At 40.9% G+C, this 25,092-nt stretch overlaps 1 protein-coding gene across 10 annotated transcripts in view; it reads right to left on the bottom strand.

Annotated features, from left to right (window-relative positions):
• Positions 1 to 25,092, bottom strand: part of PITPNM2 (phosphatidylinositol transfer protein membrane associated 2) — a 264,295-nt gene that overhangs the window by 111,291 nt on the left and 127,912 nt on the right. For all 10 annotated transcript variants that reach the window (XM_075898565.2, XM_075898562.2, XM_075898568.2 and 7 more), the window contains exon 3: positions 11,431 to 11,589. In XM_075898565.2, coding sequence (XP_075754680.1) covers positions 11,431 to 11,508 — 78 coding nt within the window. In that variant the 5' untranslated portion in view covers positions 11,509 to 11,589. The remainder of the gene's footprint in view (positions 1 to 11,430; positions 11,590 to 25,092) is intronic.

The following is a 25,092-nucleotide window of genomic DNA, read 5'->3' as shown; positions in this document are numbered from 1 at the left end:
CTTTATGTCCCTAGCTAGACTGAGCTCGTTTTGTGCCTCTGCCTTTCTAATTTTACTCCTACGTTCTTGTGTTGCTTATATTCGTCCTTTGCAATTTGACCTAGTTACCACTTTTTGAAGGACTCCTTTTTTATTTTAAGATCACTAAGATCTTCTGGGTAAGCCAAGGTGGTCTCTGGGCAATCTTCCTATCTTTTCTTCACAGTGGAATAGTTTGTTCTTGTACCATCAACATCGTCTCTTTGAAAAATGGTCAACTGTCTTCAATTGTTTTTCCTCTTACTTTACCTTCTAGCTCCCTGAGTTTGCTAAAGTCTGCCTTCATGAAATTCATTGCCTTTATTTTGCTATTCTCCTTCCTAACATTTCTTAGAATCACAAACTGTATTATTTCATGTTCACTTTCATCCAAGCTACCTTCCACTGTTAAATTCTCAACTAGTTCCTCCCTATTTGTTAACATCAAATATAGAACAGCCTCCCCTCTAGCAGCTTTCTCCATCTTCTGAAATAAAAAACTGTCTCCAATGCATTTCCAGAATTTGTTGGATAATCTGTGTTCTGCTTGTGTCTTTTTCCCAACAGATGTTTGGATAGCTGAAGTCCACATAACCACCAAATCTTACGCTTTGGATGATTGTTAGTTACTTAAAAAAAAAAAGCCTTATCCACTCTTCTGCTTTGTTTGGAGGTCTGTAATAGATGCCTGCCATAACATCACACTTGTTTTTTACCCCTTTTAACTTTACTCAGAGAGTCTCAACAAGTCTGTCTCCTACAGCCATACTAGCCTCAGTCCAAGTATATACATTTTTAATATATAAGGCAGCATCTCCCAAACCTGTCCTGTCTGAGCAAGCTGTACCCTTCTATACCAATATTCCAATCATGCATATTATTCTACCAAGTCTCTGTTTTCCCAACTACATAATATCAAAGAACGCTAGAATCCACAGTACATATGGAGAAAGAAAATCAAGAGTCAAGATGAATCAAGTGGACAGGCACAGCACAAATGAGATAGGATTTTCACTCTTGAGAGCACTGACTGCTTTTCCAAGAACGCAACAAATTATTGACTTGACAGGCAAGTCAATGTGCCAAATGGTCTGAGCAGAAGCCAAAATAGGAAAGAGCTAGCCAAGAGGAGCCTACAGTGAGACAGAAAGAACATACACACATATCTGTATAGGGATTTCCTTCCATGAGTCCCACAGAAAGCCCAGATTAGGTAAAGCTAAAAGATTCCAAAAGAGTTAAAATATAAAACAAGGTCTGAGGTTTTCATAACCTATGTTTCCAGGATTACTCTAAGCCTTGTCCAGATCATTTAAAAGGTGACACTGTAAGGACTTGCGTCAACATAGGAAAACTGGTTGCCAAAGAATGACCTCAAAAGAACTAAGAAATCAAGTATGAGGCTAGAAATTCTTAAATTCTATAACCAGTTCAACTCTCTTGGTAGCCTTGAACAAGTAATTTAATTACTCCATGTCCCTATTTGCAAAGTAGGGAAAATAATCCTTATTTATCAGCATTTTGAAGGTATGCTGTGAGTATTATCCACATAGTGCTGTGAAACTATACAAATTTTCATTATAATTAAGTGGTGAGAGAAGAACACTGCACTCATGCCAGGGACAAGTTCTGGCACTTCCCCAGAATTCTCCAATAGGATTAAAGAACAAGTTGGCTTTTCATGTGAGAAGGCCCTTCATTATTGCTAGGTAACAGGAATGGCTAGTAAATTTCAGTGGACATTGTCTCAACTCAATAGCAAAACATACTGCATCACAGTAGAAAGCAGTGGACTGAATATTAAAAGCTGATGTCCCACTTTTGCTTTGACTGAGCTGAACTTCCTGACTTATTTAGTTCAGCCATAATCGTCAGTTTTCCATTAGTGTTTTTTAAATAGCTTTAAACTGCCACAATCTCAGATGAACTTCCTAGGTAAGACACTAATAGCTACTGGGCCACTTGGCCATGAGTAGTGGCAGGGATTCAGACCACTGCTGCTTTTCAACTCTAAAGAAACCCACACTGGAGAGTTGAGGCTTAATTAGCAAATATTTCCAACAGCTTTGACAATCTTATATGAAAGGGCCGATTCTAAGAGGAGATAAGAGCCCACAAAGCTCCTTGTATTCTGTATGATGTGCCTAGCAGAGAGATTCTGATCTCTAGGTGCTACAAATAACCATCTCCTTAACAGAATGTTTTGCAAGATCACATCCATGAAGTGCCAAAGAGAGTGCCAGGTGTTATGATTCTTAGTTCAAGGCCTTTATGGATCAGTTTCAAATAACTTTAATCCTCAAAAGGCAAATGTCAAGGTCCAGAAGATAAAAAAGAAATATTCTTCAAATATGTCTTCTTCCAAAGAAAATTACATCTATCCACAGGAAACAGCTTAGAGCTAGATATATCTATGGTTATTTGTAAAGAAAGAAAGTTATGAACCCAGATTTTAAAAAACAATTTAATATCAAATGTAAATCTCTCTCCATTTCAGGGTCACAAGAGTAAGACCTCATGGAATCCCAGGGCATATAAGAACTCCAGTACAATTAACATGGAAATGACGATTGGACTGAACTTTATCTAATGATACAGTGATCTTCATGATGAAGGGGTCAAGATACCGCAGAATACAAGCGTTTACAAAACAGCAAAAAGGATTCAAGTTTACAGTGTTTGTTGAGGGTGGATTACAATAACACTGTCCATCCCCTGATAAGGATTAGGGATGGCAAACTCCTGTAAAGATTGAAAAAAAAGAATTAGATAAATGTTTTAAACGCTCAGTATGGTTTCAAGTGGCAACAAATGAAAACAGAACCAAAATAAACCTCAACTCAGATTTATTGTATGCTTTGAAGTCCTTTTAAGCACAAGTAAGCAGTTTGTGTTGAAGATCAAAGGAGGCTGGTTAAGGCATTTCTCACTCTGGATTTCCTCTTTCCATGGAGAAATGTCCACTTGGGCTTTTGGAGCAGGAATCTCCATAACCACTTGGTAGCGTGAACCATTTCACAAAGACTCACAGAAATGGTGGTTCTACTTTGTAGCCTCTGGCCTTTGAAGAGTTCTCTTGGGCCAAGTTCCTCCTTTGCCAAGACAGGAATATGCACTTACCCACCCAAGACTGCAGTTCCCCAAGTGCATCATGGCAACTTGTGCAAAGCTATTAGTCCTTGGGTTATTAAGAGCAAACTCCACCTAGAGCACCATCTCATTTGGTAGCAGGAGAAAGTTTTGAACAATCAAGTATTATTACATTTCTATTTTCTTAGCACAGAAAAATGCTGGTAGCATACAAAAGAAGTGCTTGATATCATAGGGGGCACATGAGTCTTCCATTTGGGGAGGCTTCCAAGTGAGCACAGGAATTTTCATACAGGAGTAGGGGGGGCCCAGCAGCCACCTTCACTCGGTCTCCTTCCCCATGGTCTGCCCACTGATCACTCTTCTCTGCCTGACAGCAGGCTACACACTCTCCATGGCAGAGAGAAGCAAGTGATGGGCAGGCAGAGCCTAGAGAAGAGGCTGAGCGAAGGCAAGGCCTTGGGAGAAAAAGCTGATTGGGGATGGCACCATAGACTGGACACCGGTGCCTCCCACCCCCATCCTCACATTTCTAGGAAGCTTTGCTTCCAGCACTTCTCCAAAGGAAGGTGACCCATGTGGCATTCACAGTGTTTGCCCTCCTGCATAGTCAGTGATTTTGGGGAAGAGAACCTCCACAAACTTCATATCTTGATATCTGCTCCCCCTAGCCATCTTATGGCAGGACAAAGTATGGCAAGTATGCGAAAAAACAAGCCCTCATTGCTGTGATCTCATTTAAAAACAAATGGAGCTTGACTCACAAAGATGCTCTGGTCAAATCAAAGGATGATAAGAGATCAGTATGAAAATGATACGAATAAAATGCCTAAAAAAAGGTTCTGAGAATGATTTCACTACCTTGCAATATTTTCTCAGTTTGTGAATAAAGGAAACTGTTGTAAAAAAGGAAATTATTGGTTAGGAGTTTAAATTAAAAAAATCTGTTTGGTTTAAAAAAAGCAAACGAGAGAGAAATAAGACCATCATCAAAACAACGACATGTGAAGATAAGAAAGCTGTATATAGAGAAAGACAGTATTATCCTATCTGTCCTATTATAGATAAAACAAGATTTCCTGAACTGAACATGTTGACAAGTGTCATGGAAATATTCCCCATGGAAATACTTATATTGACAGTCTCAAATCTAATTGAGAAAAAAAAACAAAAAACAATGTAGTTCAGTTCGTCTTGCAAGCAGGTCAAGGACCCATTAAGCTCATTGCTATAATATAAAATTAACTGATTTACGGAATAATCTATGTGCTACTCTGTGTACTGAAACCACTGTCTCCACAGAGAAAGATTCAGAAGCAGCAAAAGTGATACTCACGGAAAAACAACAAGCCTCTAAGAAACTGGTCATTAATTCACTTCAGCCTAGGGAACCCAGAAAATATAGGACATGTAAGACAATAAGGAGTACAGGAGATGCAAGACAATTTATTCCTGCCTTGGGCAGCCAATGGCACAGAATGAGCCAAGAATTATGTCAAAATCTCATCCTTTACACGTTTATTGCTCCTATCTAGTGTACATTTACCACACAACATTCTAAGGGTCCGTCTAGACTACATGTCTCTGGCAACAGAGGCATGTAGATTAGACTACCCGGCATAGGAAAATGAAGCGGCGATTTAAATAATCGCTGCTTCATTAAAATTTAAATGGCTGCTGCGCTGAGCCGATCAGCTGTTTGTCGGCTCAGCGCGGTAGTCTGGACGCTCCGCGGTCGACATCAAAGGCATTTGTCGACCTCCCAGGTATGCCCCATAGAAGCAGCTGAGAGAACATTTTGTTCTCCGTAGGAATGGGATGAGCTTGTTGCAAACTGAAGGGGAATCTTTTTCAAAAATTCCAACAGGAGCTGCTTCTTCCAAATGTAAAACTTGGCCTCTCCATACACTGTGTGAATAAGTTGGGGAGAGGGAGAGAATCAAGAGAAATTCCTCTTAAGAAAAATGGCAATTATTTTGGGCCTGATTCTGCAAACCCTCAAATACTTAGCATCACAGGGTGAAATTTACAAAAGCACCCACACCATTTAGGCACTCTTGAAAACTTTACCAATAGATTTCAACAGACTTCTAACATGAATAAAACTTCCCCTTGCTCTTAAAAAACGTGACTTGCATTTGCTTAACTTGAAGCCGATGAACAATTCCACCCTTATTCAGGAAAGCACCACAGCACATGCTTACGGTCAAGCATGTATTTAAGGATCACCGAAGCCAAATATACTCTTCATGAACAAAAATTCCTATAAATTCCCTTTCACTTTTGCAGTGCTGGACATCTAGCTCCTCTAAAAAAAAACTGGTATGATTATAACTCTAGTGCAGCATTTGTACAGTGCTCTGTATAATAAAATTTAAAACTGGGCTCGGTGCAACTAAAGACACATTTTAATAAAAGGAAGGAAATACTACTCCCTTATCCTTTCGATATATTTTATATCCCGGTATGATTGTGTCCCACAGATTTCCTCATTCCACCAGGTTTCAGTGATGCCTATTATGTCAATCTCCTCCTTTAACACAAAGTACTCTAGTTCACCCATCTTATTAGTCAGATTCCTAGCATTTGTGTAGAAGCACTTTAAAAATTTGCCACTGCTTATTTGTCTGCTTCTATTATGGTGTCTTTAAAAAGTTTCCATGCAGCTTGCAGGGATTTGGCTCTAGTCACTGTGCCTTTTAATTTCTGTTTAACTAACCTCCTCATTTTTATGTAATTCCCCTTTTTGAAATTAAATGCCAGAGTGCTGGACAGCTGAGGTGTTCTTCCCACCACAGGAATGTTAAATGTTATTATATTATGGTCATTATTTCCAAGCGGTCCTGTAACGGTTATCTCCTGGATCTGATCCTGCGCTCCACTCAGGACTAAATCGAGAATTGCCTCTCCCCTTGTGGGTTCCTGTACCGGATGCTCCAAGTCATTTAAGCCATTGAAAAATTTTATCTCTGCTTCTCTTCCTGAGGTGACATGTATCCCGTCAATATGGGGATAATTAAAATCCCCCATTATTATACAGTTCTTTATTTTGGTAGCCTCTCTAATCTCCCTCAGTATTTCAATGTCAGTATCGCTGTCCTGGTCAGGTGGTCGATAATATATCCCTACTGCTAATTTCTTGTTATTGGAGCATGGAATTACTATCCATAGCGATTCTATTGAACATGTTGATTCATTTAATATTTTTATTTCATTTTAGTCTACATTATCTTTCACATACAGTGCCACTCTGCCACCCACCCAGACTGCTCTATCCTTTTTAAAGACACCATAATAGAGGCCCAACTTAAATGTATACCCCAAATTAAAAAACATAGCAAGAGACCTAAAAAAGAGTCACCATGGCTTAGCTACCATGTAAAAGAAGCACTGAGGGACAAAAAGGCATATTTTAAGAAGTGGAAGTCTAATCCTAGTGAGATCAATAGAAAGGAAAATAAACACTGGCAAATCAAGTGTAAAAATGTAATAAGAAAAGCAAAAAAAGATTTTGAGGAACAGCTAGCCAAAAACTCAAAAAGAAATAACAAAATGTTTTTTAAGTACATTAGAAGCAGGAAGCCTGCTAAAAAACCTGTGGGTCCCCTAGATGATCGAGATATAAAAGGAGCAATCAAGGATGATAAAGCCATTGCGGATAAACTAAATGATTTCTTTGCTTCAGTCTTCATAGCTGAGGACATTAGAGAGATTCCCAAATCTGCATCGTAAGTGATGAATCTGAGGAACCGTCCTGGATTGAAGTGTCATTAGAGGAGGTTTTGGAACAAATAGAAAAACTTAATGTTAACCAATCTCTGGGATCGGATGGCATTCATCCAAGGGTTCTAAAAGAACTCAAATGGGAAATTGCTGAACTATTATCTGTGGTTTGTAACCTATCCTTTAAATTGCTTCCGTACCTAATGACTGGAAGGTAGCCAACATGACACCAATAGTTAAAAAGGGCTCTAGAGGCAATCCTGGCAATTACAGACCGGTAAGTCTAACTTCAGTACTGGGCAAATTACAATAGTAAAGAATAAAATTGTGAGGCATGTAGAAGAACATAATTTGTTGGACAAAAGTCAACATGGTTTCTGTAAAGGGAAATCCTGTCTTACTAATCTATTAGAGTTCTGTGAAGGGCTTAACAAACATGCGGACAAGGGGGATCCAGTAGATAAGTATACTTAGATTTTCAGAAAGCCTTTGACAAGGTCCCTCACCAAAGGCTCCTGTGTAAATTACGTTGCCATGGGATAAGGGGGAAGGTCCTTTCGTGGATTGAGAACTGGTTAAAAGACAGGAAACAAAGGGCAGAAATAAATGGTAAATTTTCAGAATGGAGAGGGGTAACTAGTGGTGTCCCCCAAGGGTCAGTCCTGGGACCAATCCCTTTCAACTTTTTCATAAATGATCTGGAGAAAGGGGTAAGCAGTGAGATGCTAAAGTTTGCGGATGAAACCAAACTGTTTAGGATAGTCAAGAAAGAAGCAGACTGTGAGGGACTCCAAGAAGATCTCACCAAACTGAGCGATTGGGCAACAAAATGGAAAATGAAATTTAGTGTGGATAAGTGTAAAGTAATGCACATTGGGAAAAATAACCCCAACTATACGTACAGTATGATGGGGGCTAATTTGGCTACAACAAATCAGGAAAGAGATCTTGGAGTTATCCTGGATAGTTCTCTGAAAACTTCCACACAGTGTGCAGCGGCGGTCAAAAAGGCAAATAGGATGCTAGGAATTATTAAGAAAGGGATAGAAAATAAGACCCAGAATATCTTACTGCCCCTGTATAAAACTATGGTACGCCCACATCTCGAATACTGTGTACCGATGTAGTCTCCTCACGTCAAAAAAGATATTTTGGCCTTGGAAAGGGTTCAGAAAAGGGCAACTAAAATGATTAGGGGTTTGGAACGGGTCCCATATTAAGAGAGGTTAAAGCGACTGGGACTTTTCAGTTTAGAAAAGAGAAGACTGAGGGGGGATATGATAGAGGTATATAAAATCACAAGTGGTGTGGAGAGGGCCGATAAAGAAAAGTTATTTATTAGTTCCCATAATAGAAGAACTAGAGGACACCAAATGAAATTAATGGGTAGCAGGTTTAGAACTAATAAAAGAAAGTTCTTCTTCACACAGTGTATAGTCATCCTGTGGAACTCCTTGCCAGAGGAGGCTGTGAAGGCTAGGTGTATAACAGAGTTTAAAGAGAAGCTAGATAATTTCATGGAGGTTAGGTCCATAAAAGGTTATTAGCCAGGGAATAGAAGTGGAGACCCTGGCCTCTGTTTGTCAGAGGCTGGAGAAGAATGGCAGGAGACAAATCGCTTGATCATTGTCTTCGGTCCACCCTCTCTGGGGCACGTGGTGCTGGCCACTGTTGGCAGACAGGCTACTGGGCTAGATGGACCTTTAGTCTGACCCAGTACGGCCGTTCTTATGTTCGTTCTTATATACACACTACCCCCTTGTTCAAGGCCATGATAAAAGGCAGAGCTCAGACTTTACACTTTAAATATCACCTGAAAATGGTTTTGGGCAATTAAATTGAATCATATGCTCTGTACTAATCTGATAAAATCTTGTTAATGGCTTCTGAGATAAGACCAGCAGAATTCCACTAACTAAACATTTCACAGTTAAAAGATATTAAACATGGTAGCAACTCTGATTCAACATATTGGTAATCTGAGGATGTATTCCATAAGAATGGCCATAATGGGTCAAACCAATGGCTAATCTAGCCCAGTATCTTATCTTCCCACGGTGGCTAGAAGCTGCAAAGGGATCAAACAGAACAGGAAATTATCAAAAGATCCATCTTGTGTTGTCCAAGCCCAGCTTCGGTCAGTCAGCAGTTTAGGCAGACCTAGAAGCACACCCTGATCATCTTGACTAATAGCCATGGATGAACCTATCCTCCATGGATGTATCATTTTTTAACCCAGTTTTCCTTCTGGCATTCACAAAATCCCCAGGCAATTTGTGCATTGTGCAAAAGAAGAGTTACCTTTTGTTTTAAGCCTGCTGTCAATTAATTTAATTGATTGACTCTGATTCATGCATTATTTGAAGAGGTAAATAACACTTCCTTTTTCATTTTTTTCCATACTATTCATGATTTTATAGACCTCTTTCACTGCCTACAAGTCATCTCTCTTTTAAGATGAACAGTTTCAGTCTTTTTAATCTCTCCTCAGGCGGAAGCTGTTCCATACACCAGATCATTTCTGTGCCTTTCTCTATACCTTATTCAATTGCAATATGTATTTTTTGAGATGCAGCAACTAGTATGGCATAAGTTATTCAAATGTTCTACCCAACTAAGAGTATGCTGAATCTCTCCCACTAATGAGATCATTCTTCATTCAACAGGTTCTTTAGCCTGCTGTTGCATTTGCATAGCTAATACATTTCCCGTCTTACTATGATTTTTATTTAAACATCTAATCTAAATGTGAAAGAAAAAAAGTCATGAGAAAAATAAGTATACGATGTTTTTCAAAACAATTTTAGCTTCAGGAGAAGCCATAAAGAAATTAAGGTCCCTGAGAAAAATGTTTACTCATTCATGCTAATATTAAATTACAAACCCATTCATCAATTTATATATGTACTCAAATATTTCTGCCAGAAAAAATATATAATGCTGTGCACTGGTTGGTAGTCAAGTCTGGGAATGATTTTTTTAAAAAGGAGACACTGTAAAAATAAAAATGAATATAATTAAAATAATTTCTCATATCTGGAATAATGTTTCTCCATTTATGCTGTTCATTTTTGGTCCCAATCCAGCAAAATAGTTAAGATCATGCTTAACTGCAAGCCTTTCAGCGGTCCCACTGAAGTAAAATGGAATTGTTCTATGTGCTCAAAGTTCTGTGGGTGTGTTTTGCTGGATTGGGGACATTTTTGCATTTTCTTCAGTTTTATGGGCAATGAAATTAGACTGGTAATTTTATTTCCCTTTTTAATAAGCTTAAATGCTGGGTCCCCATGTATCATCACAAGGGATTTCCAATTTTAGGAGGGGCGGAGACATGGAAGACTGATATTACAAAAACAAATCTTTTGTTTTCTATTTTTTAAAAAGCTGTGAAAATATTTCATAACTGTTATAAAAACTAAATTTTGTGCTGTCAGGATATGTGTGCATACATGCAATTATTGAAGAAATGGTATGTTTAGTTACTAAAGTCATATACTAAGCTATTTTCACTTTGCCATGAAAGTTACAGTGAACTAATTTTTCCACTTAAGATTTAAGGTCCACTGCCTCCCTACATAGAAATAACCTCTATGCCATCAATAGCCAGCAATGCCCCACTGCAGTGTATACTGGCCAAACTGGACAGTCTGTACGGAAAAGAATTAATGGACACAAATCAGATATCCGAAAAGACAACACACAAATCCTGTTGGAGAACACTTTAATCTTCCTGGACGCTGATTAATGGATTTCCAAGTTGCTGTTTTGTTTCAGACCAATTCCACAAGCCAAATACACAGAGAAGAACTAGAGTTTAACTTCATTTACAGGTTTAATTCTCACACAAATGGTATGAATCATGATATCCGATGGCTCGCACATTATCAACCAACCAATGAAGATGCTAATGGTTCTTGATGTCTGTGTAGAATCTGGTGTTGGTCATCTTCCTTTCCAAGTGCAAACTAATGGTTCTTATCAATCTCTTGTAACTATTTAGTCTTTAAGGTGCTACTAGACTATTTGTTGTTTTTTAAGTCTTTCCTCTTACAGACTAACTTGGCTAGCTCTCTGAAGCTTATCTACTCACTGTCTCTTTTTTCTTCCTCTCCTCCATTCTTCCTTCCCTTATTTATTCTTGGATCTGGACTTCCAACACTTCGGACATCTGAAGAAGTGGGTTGTAATCACAAAAGCTCATGATACCATCTACATGTTTTGTTAGTCTTAAAGGTGCTACTAGACTATTTGTTGTTAAGTTTTTCCTGTTACAGACTAACTCGGCTACCCCTCTGAAGCTTCTATCCAGAGGTGTGATACTTCCCAAGTTTGTACTAGATCTGTTTACTTCTAATTCTTCTTTGAAAAGAGGGATTTTTGCTAGTTTAAGGACAGTAGGCTCCAGCCTTTAACTTGAAAGAAGATGGTCAAATATATTTGAAAAGCAAAACTAAATTCAAAAAAGCAGAAAAGTCTGCCAAAAACTCCAGATTACGTTCCTCCTCAAGACATCACTTTTTTGCACAAGTAAAGACCAAAATAACATTTTTGTAAATCAGCGGGGTCTATCATTATGTGTCTGTTTAAACTATTACTAACCTGTATCATGTACAGCTGGGCAATCCGATACTCTTCCACACTCATTGGAATTGGAATACGATATTCCTTTATAAGCATCTTGAAGTCCAAGCCTTTTTGTCAGTTTAGAAATGCAATCCAGATACTTCTAATAGGGATTCTTTAAATAATTCAGGATCTCTGAAATAGAAGCAGAAAGATGCAATTATTTCCTGCACTGATTACATTATTACATTTAGAGACATTAATTTGTCTTAAAACAAGAAAGAAAAATCTCTTGATTGTTCTCTTAGAACCGGCATCAAGTTGAACAGACTCTTATAAGATTTTTTATTTTCTATAGGGAACACCATCAAAGCCATAGTCCTAGGGACCTTTGCCACAATATCAATGAGATTTTTTTATATGTAATACATCTCCATGGCTGAGATATGGCACAGCTGAAAATGAAAAAGTGAAGCTTTTGTTGTAGGACAATAGTGTACTTCTCCAATCTCTGGGTACGTCTAAACTACATGCCTCCGTCGACATGCCTCGTGAAACCAGGTTTACCTGTGCCGATCAAGAAAGGCTTCTTTGTCGGCGCGGCGCGTCCAGACTGCCCTGATCTGCCGACAAACAGCTGATCGACAGAGCGGGGCAGCCATTTAAATTTAAATGAAGCCGCGATTATTTTAATCGCGGCTTCATTTCCCTCTGCCGATCTGGCTAATCTACATGCCTCCGTCGACGGAGGCATGTAGTCTAGACACACCCTCAGTGACACATCAGAGATTCAACCACTCAGGGACATCAGATCTTCTTATCCTCTCTCATGGTTGTGCTGCAGCTAACAAGAGAGACTAATTAGGAGACTTCCTCAGGTCTCAGTAGCACCATGTTGGAGAACTTAAATTGGATTCTAACAGTGGTCTGTAAAAGGTATTTTTCTTCCCACTATTATTATTAATAGCATCCATTCTCTTTTTCCGCCAATGAAGTCCAGGGATGAAATCCTCTCTCCATTGAACTCAACTGCAGTATTTTTTAAACACAAGAAAAAAATTCTACAATACATATCTTATGTGCAATGTAAAAGAGAATGGGACTGATCAACACAGATGGCTATGAGAGCAACTTTATGAATACCCAGGACATGGCAGATGGTGTGGTTGCGAAGCAGTACAAAACATAGAAATGGAAAGGTCAGAAGAGGAAGGAGCATGGAACACTGAATCGAGACCGCAAAATTCCTTCTGGCAGTCAACGGCGTAAAAATCTGCCTAGTCCTGTAGGCAGATTATCCAAGATAACATCAACTTCAGCAGCATTACAGAGTAACATTGTCACTAGAATAAATGATTTTTTTAAACATTTTCTCCATCAAATAAATCCCAAATGTGTGTCTTGCTATAGCAAGCATACAGGCCTCTTGCCACATCTGCTTAATGAAATTGTTCTGATATAATTCTTGCAAAAAAAACAGAGGAAAAATCCCTTTACCATGTTTACAAGGAAGCAGAAAAAAGCAGCATAGGGAATTTTAAATATGGCATTCCTAACTTTTGAGTGATTGATTTTTTAACTTGAATAATGTTCTTTTAACCTAGATTTTTGTATCTAATTACAGTGAGTGTGTGTGTGTGTTTTAGAAAATGTGCATTTGTCTGCCTGTTTGTAAGTACATTTGTTCAAGAATGCCTCCTAAAAGGTAACTGCTAGGCCTACCAATTTGATATGCAGCTTCCTCTTATCATTACTTAAAGCAAGCTAAGGGTTTGGTTCTGCCAGGACAATGGGATGTGCCTGGAATTCAATTGTTTCTCTGAAAATGGAAAGGGAGGGGTCTGGTAGGAAAGAGTTATATTGTAGAATGACCACAAAGGGCAGCAAGGGGCCAGAGATTGGGACCTGGATAGCCATAACCCTATGGAGCTAGCAGGGGGCAGGGACTGAGAAAAGGATAGCTGTATTCACAGAGTTTGCCTGTCTGTTCCCCAATGAAGGGACATGCACCCCTCCCCCAACTGTGCCCCCTACAGCTGCAGTGGCCATAAACAGGAGCTTGTCACCTGACTCCAAGTTGCTGCACTGAGAGAGGGTGGGAGTTGTCTTCTCTCCCCAAGGTAGCCTGCCCACCTCTGAATAATGATTTAAATGAAGAAAACCAAAACTTATTTGATGTAAGGATCCAAGCAACAATGGGTAAATCTAGTTTTTTCATAAAAGAACATTAATTGAACAGCAGAAAACATTTGTTTAATGGCTCATTCACAAGACAGGTAATTTCAGGATCTTACACTTGTTTACAGAAGATAGATACAGTTTCTTTTGATATAACTACAACACACTTCTATAACACAGTTCTCATTTTAAAATCAGGTGAATATTGGTTTCCATTATTTATCTACTATATATTGGAGAGAGTTTGTTTATATGTGTGTGTGTGCATGTCTGTCTTTTCAAGAACTCCTCCTAAATGGTAACAGCTATGACCACCAAATATGGTATACAGCTTCCTCTTAATCATAACATAAAGCAAGGTAAGGGTTTGGATGTGCCAGGAAAATGTGATGTGCCTGGAATGGAGTTGCTTTTCATAAAACCATACAGAAAAGAGACAGACTCACCAGGCAGATGAATGTGGTGGGCTGGCTAGGGGTGCACTATCTTCCCACATCCAGAACTACCGCAGTCCCCCCTCCCACATCCAGAACTGCCGCAGTCCCCATTCTCTTATCGCCCAGGGAAGATGGAGGGGATGGATGGAGGGAGAGAAAGAGGGCTGAAGCTCCCCCACATTTGTAGAGAAAAACTGCTGGCTATTTCCCTTCATCAGGGAGTGAGGGGAAAGTGCACAGTCTGCTGTATTCCTCACTCTGGCTAGGGAGTGTGGGCAGCAGATTAACCTAGACCTGCCCTAGTTAAGGGACATGCACCTCTTCTCCAGCTGTCTACTTAAGCTGCAATAGCTAGGAGAGTGCTTCTCACCTGGCCCCAGGCTGCTGCAGTAAGAGAGAGCTGGGGTTGTCCTCTCTCCCCAGGACAGCCTGCATACTGAACCCCTCTTCATTTCCAGTTCCACCCCACAGTAATGATTTAAATGAAGCATGCACAATTTCATTTTATTTTTCAAAAAACAAAAATTGAGTTAGGGACCCAAACACCACCAAGTAAATCTTCTAGTTGTATATATTTAGAAAGCTAGAATGAGATGTCCTACCATAAGACAAGATTTTAAGCTCCCCCTCCCAAACAAAACAGAGGAAATAAAAACTGTTAATGTTTACATGCTCAAAGAATAAAACAGTACTTTCAATGAGGATTATTTTAGGATTATTGAAACTAAGAAGAACTCCATGTAAAGTTTCCAGGACAGCGCACACTGTATGACTCCTGTAACAGCTGCTGTGACTGATGACAATCTGGCTGCTGTCCCCGAAGAGAGGCAGTTTTTAGAAATGTGAAGCAAAGGTGCAATACATGGAAAATAAATACATGCCAATCTGAAGTTTTAATACCACAAATGAAATAAAAGGTTTACCACAGCAAAACTTTTGGGAAGCTTACTATAATAACTCCAAGAAAAGTGCAGCTGAGTTCTCAAACCTTATCAAAGGATTCCACCCCACACTAATCATTAGCTTCCAAACAGAGAAGCAGAGCTGTACAGTAGAGTGAAAGCACAGTCCACTATCTCATTATACAGCAAGATACCTGCATAGCTTAATACAGATAACACATTACATCCTAAAATTTACTTTAGGGATAGTGATCCCACAAAAGCCACATGACCTAGTGAATTAAGTAGTGAGCAAGAAGCAATCTCTTCTCTATTTATTTAGCATGTGTATAGTCGTCTAGCCAAGCGATAGCATCTTGAGTGATGTGATGTAGTTCTTCTGCATCACTGCTGAACCCCGTGAGCAGGTTTTAAATATTGTTAGGGCCCTCTAGTTCGCTGCCAATTTCTGAAGGTTTTCTCCTTATAATACTTGGCACTTACATTTTATTGATATTGAATGAAGCCTGCCAATAGCATCGGAAGAAGTGAGCTGTATTTCACAAAAGCTTATGCCCTAATAAATTTGTTAGTCTTAAAACTGCCACCCGACTCCTTGTTGTTGTTGCACAAATCACAGAGTACGTAAGTGTCAAAATCAGGATTAGACCTTGGCTCTTCCTCACTCCTATCTTGTACCTGAATCTCGCTATGCCATTCCAAGAAGCAGTCTCTCATAAGCAAGTTTAGGCCCACTCCTGCAACCACCTACACACATTCTTCAGTTTATGCACTGGGACTATTAACACGTAACACACTTGTATAGGTATTAGCAGGATAGGGGTGGTAGACTGCTGGGGTGTTTAATGGAGCCTGTAAGACTTTTTACAATATTTTTCTTCTTATTAAGGGGAGGTAATAAAACAAACCTATCTTGGCTCACTGACTTGCCCAGAATAATTATCTGTCTGGCACTGAATTTTAAATGATTTTTTTCATTTTTAATTCTCTTACATGCTATTTTATTGCTTTAAAATTATTATTCCTGTCTGTGCAACTCCAGGAAAATTGTCCCTGAGGGAAATACTTCTGTCACCCCCAACACATCCACATTCATGTGCACTCTATCAGAAGAATTTTTTCTGGCAGGCTATTCCATTGGGAACATTCCAGAATGGGGTGGAGATAATCTTAAGAGACTTTAAACAATGTTATGGAACAAAGCAATAATATTGAATAGAGATGGGCCATGATGTTATAATGACCTGCACTTCCAAAAAGAAGTTAGGAACAGAACTTTTACAGCAGATATTCACGTAAGATTTACCAGAACATTTGGATGCTTGTGTGGTGTGGACCAGTTCAGTCTATGTCGTGGTGATCTTCTTTAGATACTCTGAAACTTTGGTACAACCATCATTGCCTATCTTCACTCTCTTGTTAAAAACAGGATATTTTAGTCAATTGCAAGAGATGAATAAAACAAAAGATTAGCTTAGGAGCACTAACATGGCAGGAAACCAGTACCAGGATGAAGAAAAAATATTTATAATTCAGTCCCCAACAAGTAATAACTCAGACAAACTCAGACAACCAAGACACAAGACGGTTTAATTTACTGCATCCTTAACAAAAAATTTTAAAAAGAAAAGGCACCAGAGCCACAAGCATATACGATAGCACCCACCAGGAGCTTCAATCTGCATGTGGTCTTTTAGAGTCAGGCGCTGCTAGAATATGCTGTATTGGTCATGTCTCAGTTTTTATGAGTTGAACAAGCCCTAGCTGCAAAGCTCCCCTCCAGGTTTGGCCTTTCCAAAAGTTCAGTGAATTCAGAACCAGGGTTTTGGTTTAGTCCAATATGACATGACTGACAAGTCTGCTGCTGCCTCCAAGCATTCCACAAAAGAGCAGAACCAGAGGATTCACCCATCTGGACTGTACTTTTCTGAATGCTTTCTGTGGCCTCTGTTCCCAGGTTTGGGTCCCAGACTGCACTTAAGAAAGCCAGCCATGGCAGAGTTATATACACATACTCCACAAAAGGAAACAACCAACATTCTGAAGGAAACCAAAGCTGAAATATCGGATTTAATTTTCGATGACAGGCTGCATGTGCTAGTCATAGACTCATAGACTTTAAGGTCAGAAGAGACCATTATGATCATCTAGTCTGACCCCCTGCACAGCGCAGGCCACAGAATCTCGCCCACCCCTCTTAGAATAGTCAAGGCAATGTACACAAGGATTAGGGTCAGCAACATGGTCCTGAAGGAGGGACATGAAGCACTCAACACATATAAAGCAATTTTTTTCAAGTCAGTCTGAGTTAAAAAAAAAATCTGGAAAATGTTGAGTCTGGGTTGCTTTTAATTTAAATTGCCAGCTGTGTCAAACATTGCAGTGTGACTTAGTGGCAACCCAGGAAAAAACATTTTGACAAGAAGGATAAAATATGCTTATTGTCCAGATTCACACAGAAGATACATGCAAATTGGGAGCTAATCCACTTTATCAGCGTTATTTCCAGCTCACACTGATGGACAGTAGCTGTCCTTGTAAAGACTTTTTGATTGTCATAGACAAGCAAATAACATGACTTTGATACTTGCATTATTCCTGGTATCAAGTACAGTCAACACCACACAGAGGTAATGTTATCTCAAGCAAATGGAAAGCTTTTAAGGGTGACAACCACTGAGAAATTAAAATAGGATTCTAGAGCAGGACTGTCAACAGTCTGTAACTTGGGACCAATGAAAGTTTAATTACAGGTCTACAGATGTACTGACTAACCTAATCCACTGCTGAATCCTCACCACTAAAAGGGAAGGTTATGCAAAGATGTGGAATATGGCCATAAGATTGCTACTAAAGGCATCATTTCAAGAGTGACTCTGGATTTTGGCTATCCATCTTCAGGCATCTTGGGCCTGATTTTTCAAGGTGCTGAACACCTGCAGATGCTGGAGGGCACAAAAATCTGAGGAACTCAAAGCTAGTTAGTAATATTATAAAGCTACATTCACTCAGTAGAGGGAAATAATGACACAAAGCACTTTTAGGACCTCTGCTATTTGGCTATTCGTATACGCCATTACTCTTTTGTACGCAGAACTGCAACTATGTATGCGCCAGGTGTGTAATTATAGACTTCATTTATTTTAAAGTAAGACTCTTGAAGCAGCATACTTCAAGGCAGTGCCACCTCTGAACTAACCTTCCTGAAGGTCTGATTGTGAAGGTTTCTATCACAAAAGGCCTAGAAACTTCCATTTGAAAAGAAAAAAAATTAGATTCAGCAGAATCCAAATCCATCAGCAGATATCTGAACACCTCAATCCAAGCCATGAATCAGTTTGACACCAGAGATCTGAGGAGTCACTAGCACCGCCCCTTCAGCATAAAATGAAGCTCCTCCAAGGACTGCAAAAAGTACTCTACTGAAGGACTGATGACAACTGAAACCTTGTAATTAGGGAACAAGAGCTAATGAGTACTGAAGACCATTAATAGCAGATACTTAAACATTACAAGTCCTGAAGGACAAACCCTGATCAAGCTGAAGGGATGGTCCTATAAGGTCTGGGTTGATTATAATGAAAAAAAAAAAAAAATTTTTGTTTTTACAGACTTCTAGCTGTTCAGCCTGTCGGTTGGGTCCAATGTGGGAAAACCAATCACTGCCTGATAAATTCCAGCTATAAATACCCATTACTTGTGTACAGGCAGTACCCGGGTTACGTCAGTCCGACTTAAGTCAGACCCCTAGTTACAAACGGGGGGGGGGGGGCGCAGCTAGTGCGGGGTGCCTCCCCCACTGTCGCCACCTCTGGCGGCGCAGGGGCACTTCCCCCCAGCAGACCAGGGAGATGCGGAGCTAGCGTCGTCCCCCCCCCCCCAGCAGACCAGGGAGATGCGGAGCGGCTTTTCTTGCCGCGGAGGACGTGGGCGGCGGGACCGCTGAGACGTTCCGTGGTCCCGCCGCCCGCGTCCTCTGCGGTGAGAAAAGCCGCTCCGCGTCTCCCTGGTCTGCTGGGGGGGGGGAGGGGCGCAGCTAGTGCGTCCCCCCCCCCGCAGCAGACCAGGCTTTTCTCACCGACGCCTGGGGTAGAGCAGCTGGGGAGCTGCCGGATTGGTCCCACAGCGCCGAGGCGCGGCGCTACTGGACCAACCCAGAAGCACCCCAGCTGCTCTGCCCCAGGCGTCCCCAAGTCAGCCGCTGCTGAAACTGACCAGCGGCTGACTATAGGAAGCCCGAGGCAGAGCTGCTCTGCCCCGGGCTTCCTGGAATCAGCCGCTGGTCAGTTTCAGCAGTGGTTGACTTGGGGACACCTGAGGTAGAGCAGCTGGGGTGCTGCCGAGTTGATCCCCGCAGCGCCGAGGTGCAGCGCTGCGGGGACCTACCCGGCAGCGCCCCAGCTGCTCTGTCCCAGGCGTCCAGATTCAGCCGCTGTTGAAACTGATCAGCGACTGATTCCAGGAAGCCCGGGGCAGAGCAGCTCTGCCTCGGGCTTCCTGTAGTCAGCCGCTGGTCAGTTTCAGCAGCGGCTGACTTGGGAACACCTGGGGCAGAGCAGCTGGGGTGCTGCCGGGTTGGTCCCGCCGCGCCAAGGGTCGGCGCTACCAGACCAACCCAGCAGCACTCCAGCTGCTCTGCCCCAGGTGTGTCTGATTCAGCCGCTGCTGGTCAGTTTCAACAGCGACTGAATCTGGACGCCAGTTCCGACTTACATACAAATTCAACTTAAGAACAAACCTACGGTCCCTATCTTGTACGTAACCCGGGGACTGTAGCTGCATTGCTACAAGCTCTCCCAGCTGTCACCTCAGCAACTAATTTTTGATCTGCTAATATGTTTTGAGATCTCCTTCTGCAGTACATGGAGCTGAGCTAGGATTCAAACTTGCTAAACAGCAGAAGCAGTAGTGTTGCCCCAAGTTGAAACTAGTATTACACATATTTGTTAGGGGAGAAATAAAATCCTAAAAACATGAAACAATGGAAAACAGCCTTTTCTAGATACAGATAGGAGTTTTATCCCACACAATTAGAATTATGTGCGTCCATTCAGTGCATCAACCCAAGATGTTGGTCTAGATCTGGGTGGGCAATAATTTTTGGCTGGGGATGGGGATGGGGCCTAAACAGGAAGGGGTGGGGTCAGGATGCTTCTGGGTTTCCCCATCCCTAGACCATGATTGGTCTGGGGGTGGGGGAGCCCCTTTTCTCCTCCTTACCACTAGGCACGTGTGCTCCTGACATAGCAGGAGGAAGCTTTGTGTGCTCCCACGCCCCCAGGCACTAATTGGCCTGGAGGGCAGGGGTGAGGCAGGGTCTCCGTGGGCCGGATCAACCTGCTTGGCGGGCCACATCCTGCCCATGGAAGCCCTTTTACCCCCACTCGTCTAGATAGTATTGGATCCTGACATGAGGACAGGGGACTGGACTTGATGACCTCTTGAGGTTTCTTCCAGTTCTAATGTTCTATGAGTCTGTGTTTATTTTTACTCTTAACATCTAGCTCTTACACAGCACTTTTAATCTGTAAAACTCAAAACTGTTTACAAATATGGTTAGTACCATTACCCGTTTTATAGATAAAGAAATCAAGACACACAGAAGGCAAGTGACTGATTCAAATCACCCAGCAAAGCAGAGCTGAGAACTGAATCCAAGTATCCAGAGTATTAATATAGCACCTTATCGACTAGGCTACATTATACCATCTAAAGTTAAGAAATGGGAATGACTGAATTTTCACCTCTTCGTATAAGACATCCGCTTTCTACCCAGATCCCACTATTTAAGAACATCAGAATTCATAACTTAAGTATCAATTAGTTTTATTCAAAATGTCTTCATGCAATTATGAACTGAATAGTAGTTAATGAGACAACTGTAAAATCCAGTAAAAACAAATCAATTCATATTGAAGGGGACTGTAAAGGTGTCACCTAAACACTATTTAAAAATTCTACATCTCTTGTGTTCTGAGCCCTTCTTTAGCTATTATATGGTGTGGCAAGGCTCTGGCCGTGCCTCCATGGGTCCTGCACTTCCAGGAGGATAGAGTTTGCCTAAGAAATTTGCTGCGACCCTCCACATAACCCTTTGCCCTTTGCTACAGGAAGGGTCACAACCTACTAAGCCATCTTCATCATAGATCAAACAGGTTTTGGGTGAACCCTCTTTAGTCCCAAACTGCCCCTTCAGAAGTAGTCTCCATAGTGGTGCAGGGAGGATTGGGGGGAATCCAGACCCACCCTCTGCTCCAGGTTTCTGGTCAGGGACCCTAATGGCAGTGGCAGGTATTAATTTTCCTCTACCACCAGAGCTGCAACCCTTCCCTGAGCCACTTCTCCAACCAATTCCTCCCAGTACCTTTCTCCTGGTACCAGTCCACATCCTTCCACTGTTTCCCAGAGCACCTCTTTACTCCCAGACCTCGGCCTTCCAGCCCTCAACAAGTGCAAGCCTTTTAAACGAGCCCCAACAGTTCCCTATAGATGGGCTGCAGGCATTCAGATTAGCCTGCTGCTTCTGGAAAGCTCTTAATTAGTCCCAAGCTCTTCTTAATTGCACTATAGCAGCCCCTTCCGCGGTTACTCAGGGAACAGAAAACTGTTCAGCCAGAGGTCAGCATATCTACCTTCCATCAGACTGCAACAACCCATTGGTCTGGGTCTGTTGCAATGGTTTCTTTTAACTCCTGAAATGACCTCTTCTTGAAGAGAATGGTATTTAATATTTGAATCAGGCCTGTCTCTCCTCCCACACTCCAAAAAAGTCTGTCCCAACTGTGTTAGAATGTTCGTTCTAATAACCAGTTTTCAAAGGAGTCATCCCCTGAATGCTTTCCTTTTAAAATGCTATCAATCTAATAAGAGGTCCCTAAGAGGAGAGTGTGCAATAGGCAGGCAGTACCACACCCACATCTGAAATCTACCAACACTGCAAACACGACAAGTGGTACACAGACCAACATTATGAGAACGATGGTGTAAAGGTATTTAGATCTAAGTTAATTATGCTAAATGCGACTTCATTCAGGGAAAAATACTGTTTACGAGGGTTGGCTAAACAACATGTGAACATTGCATGATTTTTTTTAAAAAGGGTGACTCATTATGCACAATCAAGTGGATTAGTTCATCTGACACTTAAGTGTGAAGTTGAAAAGCTACATTTCGATGCAGTAACTTATGACTGCTGTAAACAGCACTGACTATCTGAAAGTAGTTAGCATTAAAATATTTTCTCTGTTCCTTCAATTGATTCATCTTGTGCATTACAGAGCACTTTTGGTATAGTTGGTCTGTTTTCCTCTTTAGCAAAGAAAAAACGAATTAAATGGAAATATCCATATTTTCAGGGAGCAGAAAAATTCATTTAAAAATGTACAATTCACATCATGCTGGTTTGAAAGCATCTGTCTCACCAAATATTTTTTGAAATTAGTTAGCAAAAAACTGAGGTTGATAACATTCCTTTAAAAAATATCTGTTTCAAAACTTTTCTTAGGTCACATGTAAAAATTAGTTGGGTCCTCCCTACACAATATTTGCCCTCATCATAAAATCACCACACCATTAGACACAAACAAGTACCACCCAAGAGCAGTGTTTTGAATGCAGGCATGAGTTATAGTGCATCAGAAGAACTGTGAGAGTGAAAAAGCTTGCAGAATGCCTACCTTAGCCATGTCTATCTCTAACCTGAAGTACAATTAGTCCCACACTTTCAGGAATATAAAAAGGAAAAACAAAAGAAGGTGTGAGTATGTGGAGAAGATGATGCTATTAAGATGCAAAGCTCAGAACAAATTCACTGAGATACCGAACATGTAGACAATAGTGCACTGGGGAGGAGACGCCGCAAGACTTGAAGAAAACATTAAGAGAAAAAGCTGAATTTACAGCACTTAATCTTTTTCCCATTATTAGATACAATTTGACGTCACTTGTAGAATTTAAGAGCCCATTGTAAAGCCAATGTTTATTACAACAGAATGATGGAATCAGTCCAAATGCAATACAGCTGCACTGTAGCCATTAAATCTTGTTACAGTTCACTGGGCAGTAAAACACTGGCTTTCAGCAAAATATGATTCATGAAACATTTTTAAAAATTAAACTACAATGCAGCATCTTATAAGCATTTCCATTTATGCTATCCTGCAACATCTGGGTATAGGAATATTGTGTTTCCTTCTTTCTATTGTGTTAATGACACCACTGCATGAGGTCCCCAAAGTGTTCAGTTCAGCTTTTGGCAGCCTAGCTCTAAGGGGATTCAATAGTAGGGAAATCCATTACCCGAATGGAAGCTGGAAAATTAATGTTTAAGGTTATGCTGTGCCTGGAGGTTATGAAAAAATGAAATAAAGAGAGACATTAGAAACCTGAGCTGCATAGTGAAGTCATGGATCAGGTTAGGGGAAAAAATAAAATAAGCTAAAATTCCCTCTCTACTACTGTTTAAAAAAAGGAACACGTCTGGGATTAAATGATAAATGTTTCCAAATTAACTTTTTTTAAGCACATTTCAAGCAATTGTCACAAAAATGTCACATGTGCCCTGATGGAAGGCTTGCAATAGAATGACTGTGGTCAGGCTCTTGAAGGCTTGGGTCTGCTGAAGAGAACTACTACGCACGCCCGACTCTCTCTGTATTGTTCCTCGCCCACGGCCCTCTGCATCACGCTGCTAAAAATAACTGGGTACAAAAAAAATGTACATGAGCAGCATTAACAAACTGATAACTGCAGGGGGCTGCTGTAAATAGATATAGCAAACCTGAAGGGAGGCAGTAAAAGAGGGTATTTCTGCATCTATTCCATGGTAAAGCCAATAGCTGTGGCTTATTAAGAAATTGCCATCTGGAAGCTTGTGCAATTTGTGGACAGCACCCAGAGAGGGGTAATGCCTGGCCAAGAATTCTTAGAGATGGCTTTTCTGACTTTGGGTATGGCAGCCCAATAGCTGTAAGTGTACTTTCCTGAGCAGGCAGGCAGACAATTATTAGCGCTGCTTAAGCCAGAACCTCACAATAGCCGGAAACCTGGAGCTAGCTCCCTTACTACACTGCTACCAACCCCTGCGTATGTATTCAGGTAGCTAGCTGTCTGTACTCCATAGCCACACTGCCATTTTTAGGCACTAACTGGAACAGTCTACCTGCACTGGAAATTGTACCTTCCCAGTGCTGTGAAGACATCCCCTAAGATGGTCCTGGAAGTATCTATTGGTCCTACACTCTTCAAGTCAACAAGTTTGTGTGGGGCCAATTGGAGGTGATTAGGAGGAGACAACGTGTGATTATATTTAGCCAATGCTCTTAGGGCCAATGAAGGCTTTGTCATTCCTACCAGACAAATATGTGATTTACTGTGAGATAGGTCACACATGATAGCCACCCTGCTGTGAAATAGTAGTGGAGAGGTCAATGCCTTACCCACATACCCCTCCCATGGTAGATGATATCTAACTACTGCGTAGTCAGAATTAATGGTGCCTTGTTGCCATTAAAACACTGACATTTGTTAGCAACCCCGCTGTCACAGAAAAGACCACTTAACTTTTTCAAACACTGTGGGGGAGCCTCGTTTTACTCTACCTGTTAATTCACATGAAAACTTGAATCCGCCTTATCTTCACTAGGATTTCATTATGAGTGAGCTAACTTGAGTTAAGAACATGTCTTTTTGTGTAATGAAAATAAGCAGTCCTGTAAATCCACAGATATTCACTTTACATTTGCAGGAATCCACATCTGCAGATAATGATTGCAGATATCCATAGTTCATTTTTTGCAGATATGGATGCAGACACAAACTTTGTATTCCTGCAGGGCTTTAAAAATAAGACATATTTCTTCTCTAAATTGGTGCTGTTAGAGTAGTAAAATAAAGTGCAGAGGGAGAAATAGCTTCCACATACATCTGTCCTATTTGCTAGATTGTGGTCAGTTCACCACTTGGAGTCTTCAACCATGAGGCTGAGGAGGAGGATAGCAAACATGCAGGGCTCCCAAGTTCAAAAATCACATTAAAAACTGGAGGTTTCTGAACTCAAAGCTGCAACAAAAAACCCAGTCTGCAATTGTGAAAGGGCTGCTGACTGATCAGTAGTGTCTCACCCATTTATATACTGCACAATAAAAAATAAAAAAGATCCAGGATTAAGATTGGAAATCTGA

Source organism: Pelodiscus sinensis, chromosome Z, assembly GCF_052426305.1.
Source record: "Pelodiscus sinensis isolate ZL-2025 chromosome Z, ASM5242630v1, whole genome shotgun sequence".
Classification (NCBI taxonomy): Eukaryota; Metazoa; Chordata; order Testudines; family Trionychidae; genus Pelodiscus; species Pelodiscus sinensis.
Note: the sequence above shows the minus strand (reverse complement) of the source record. Positions and strands in the feature narration are given on the sequence as shown.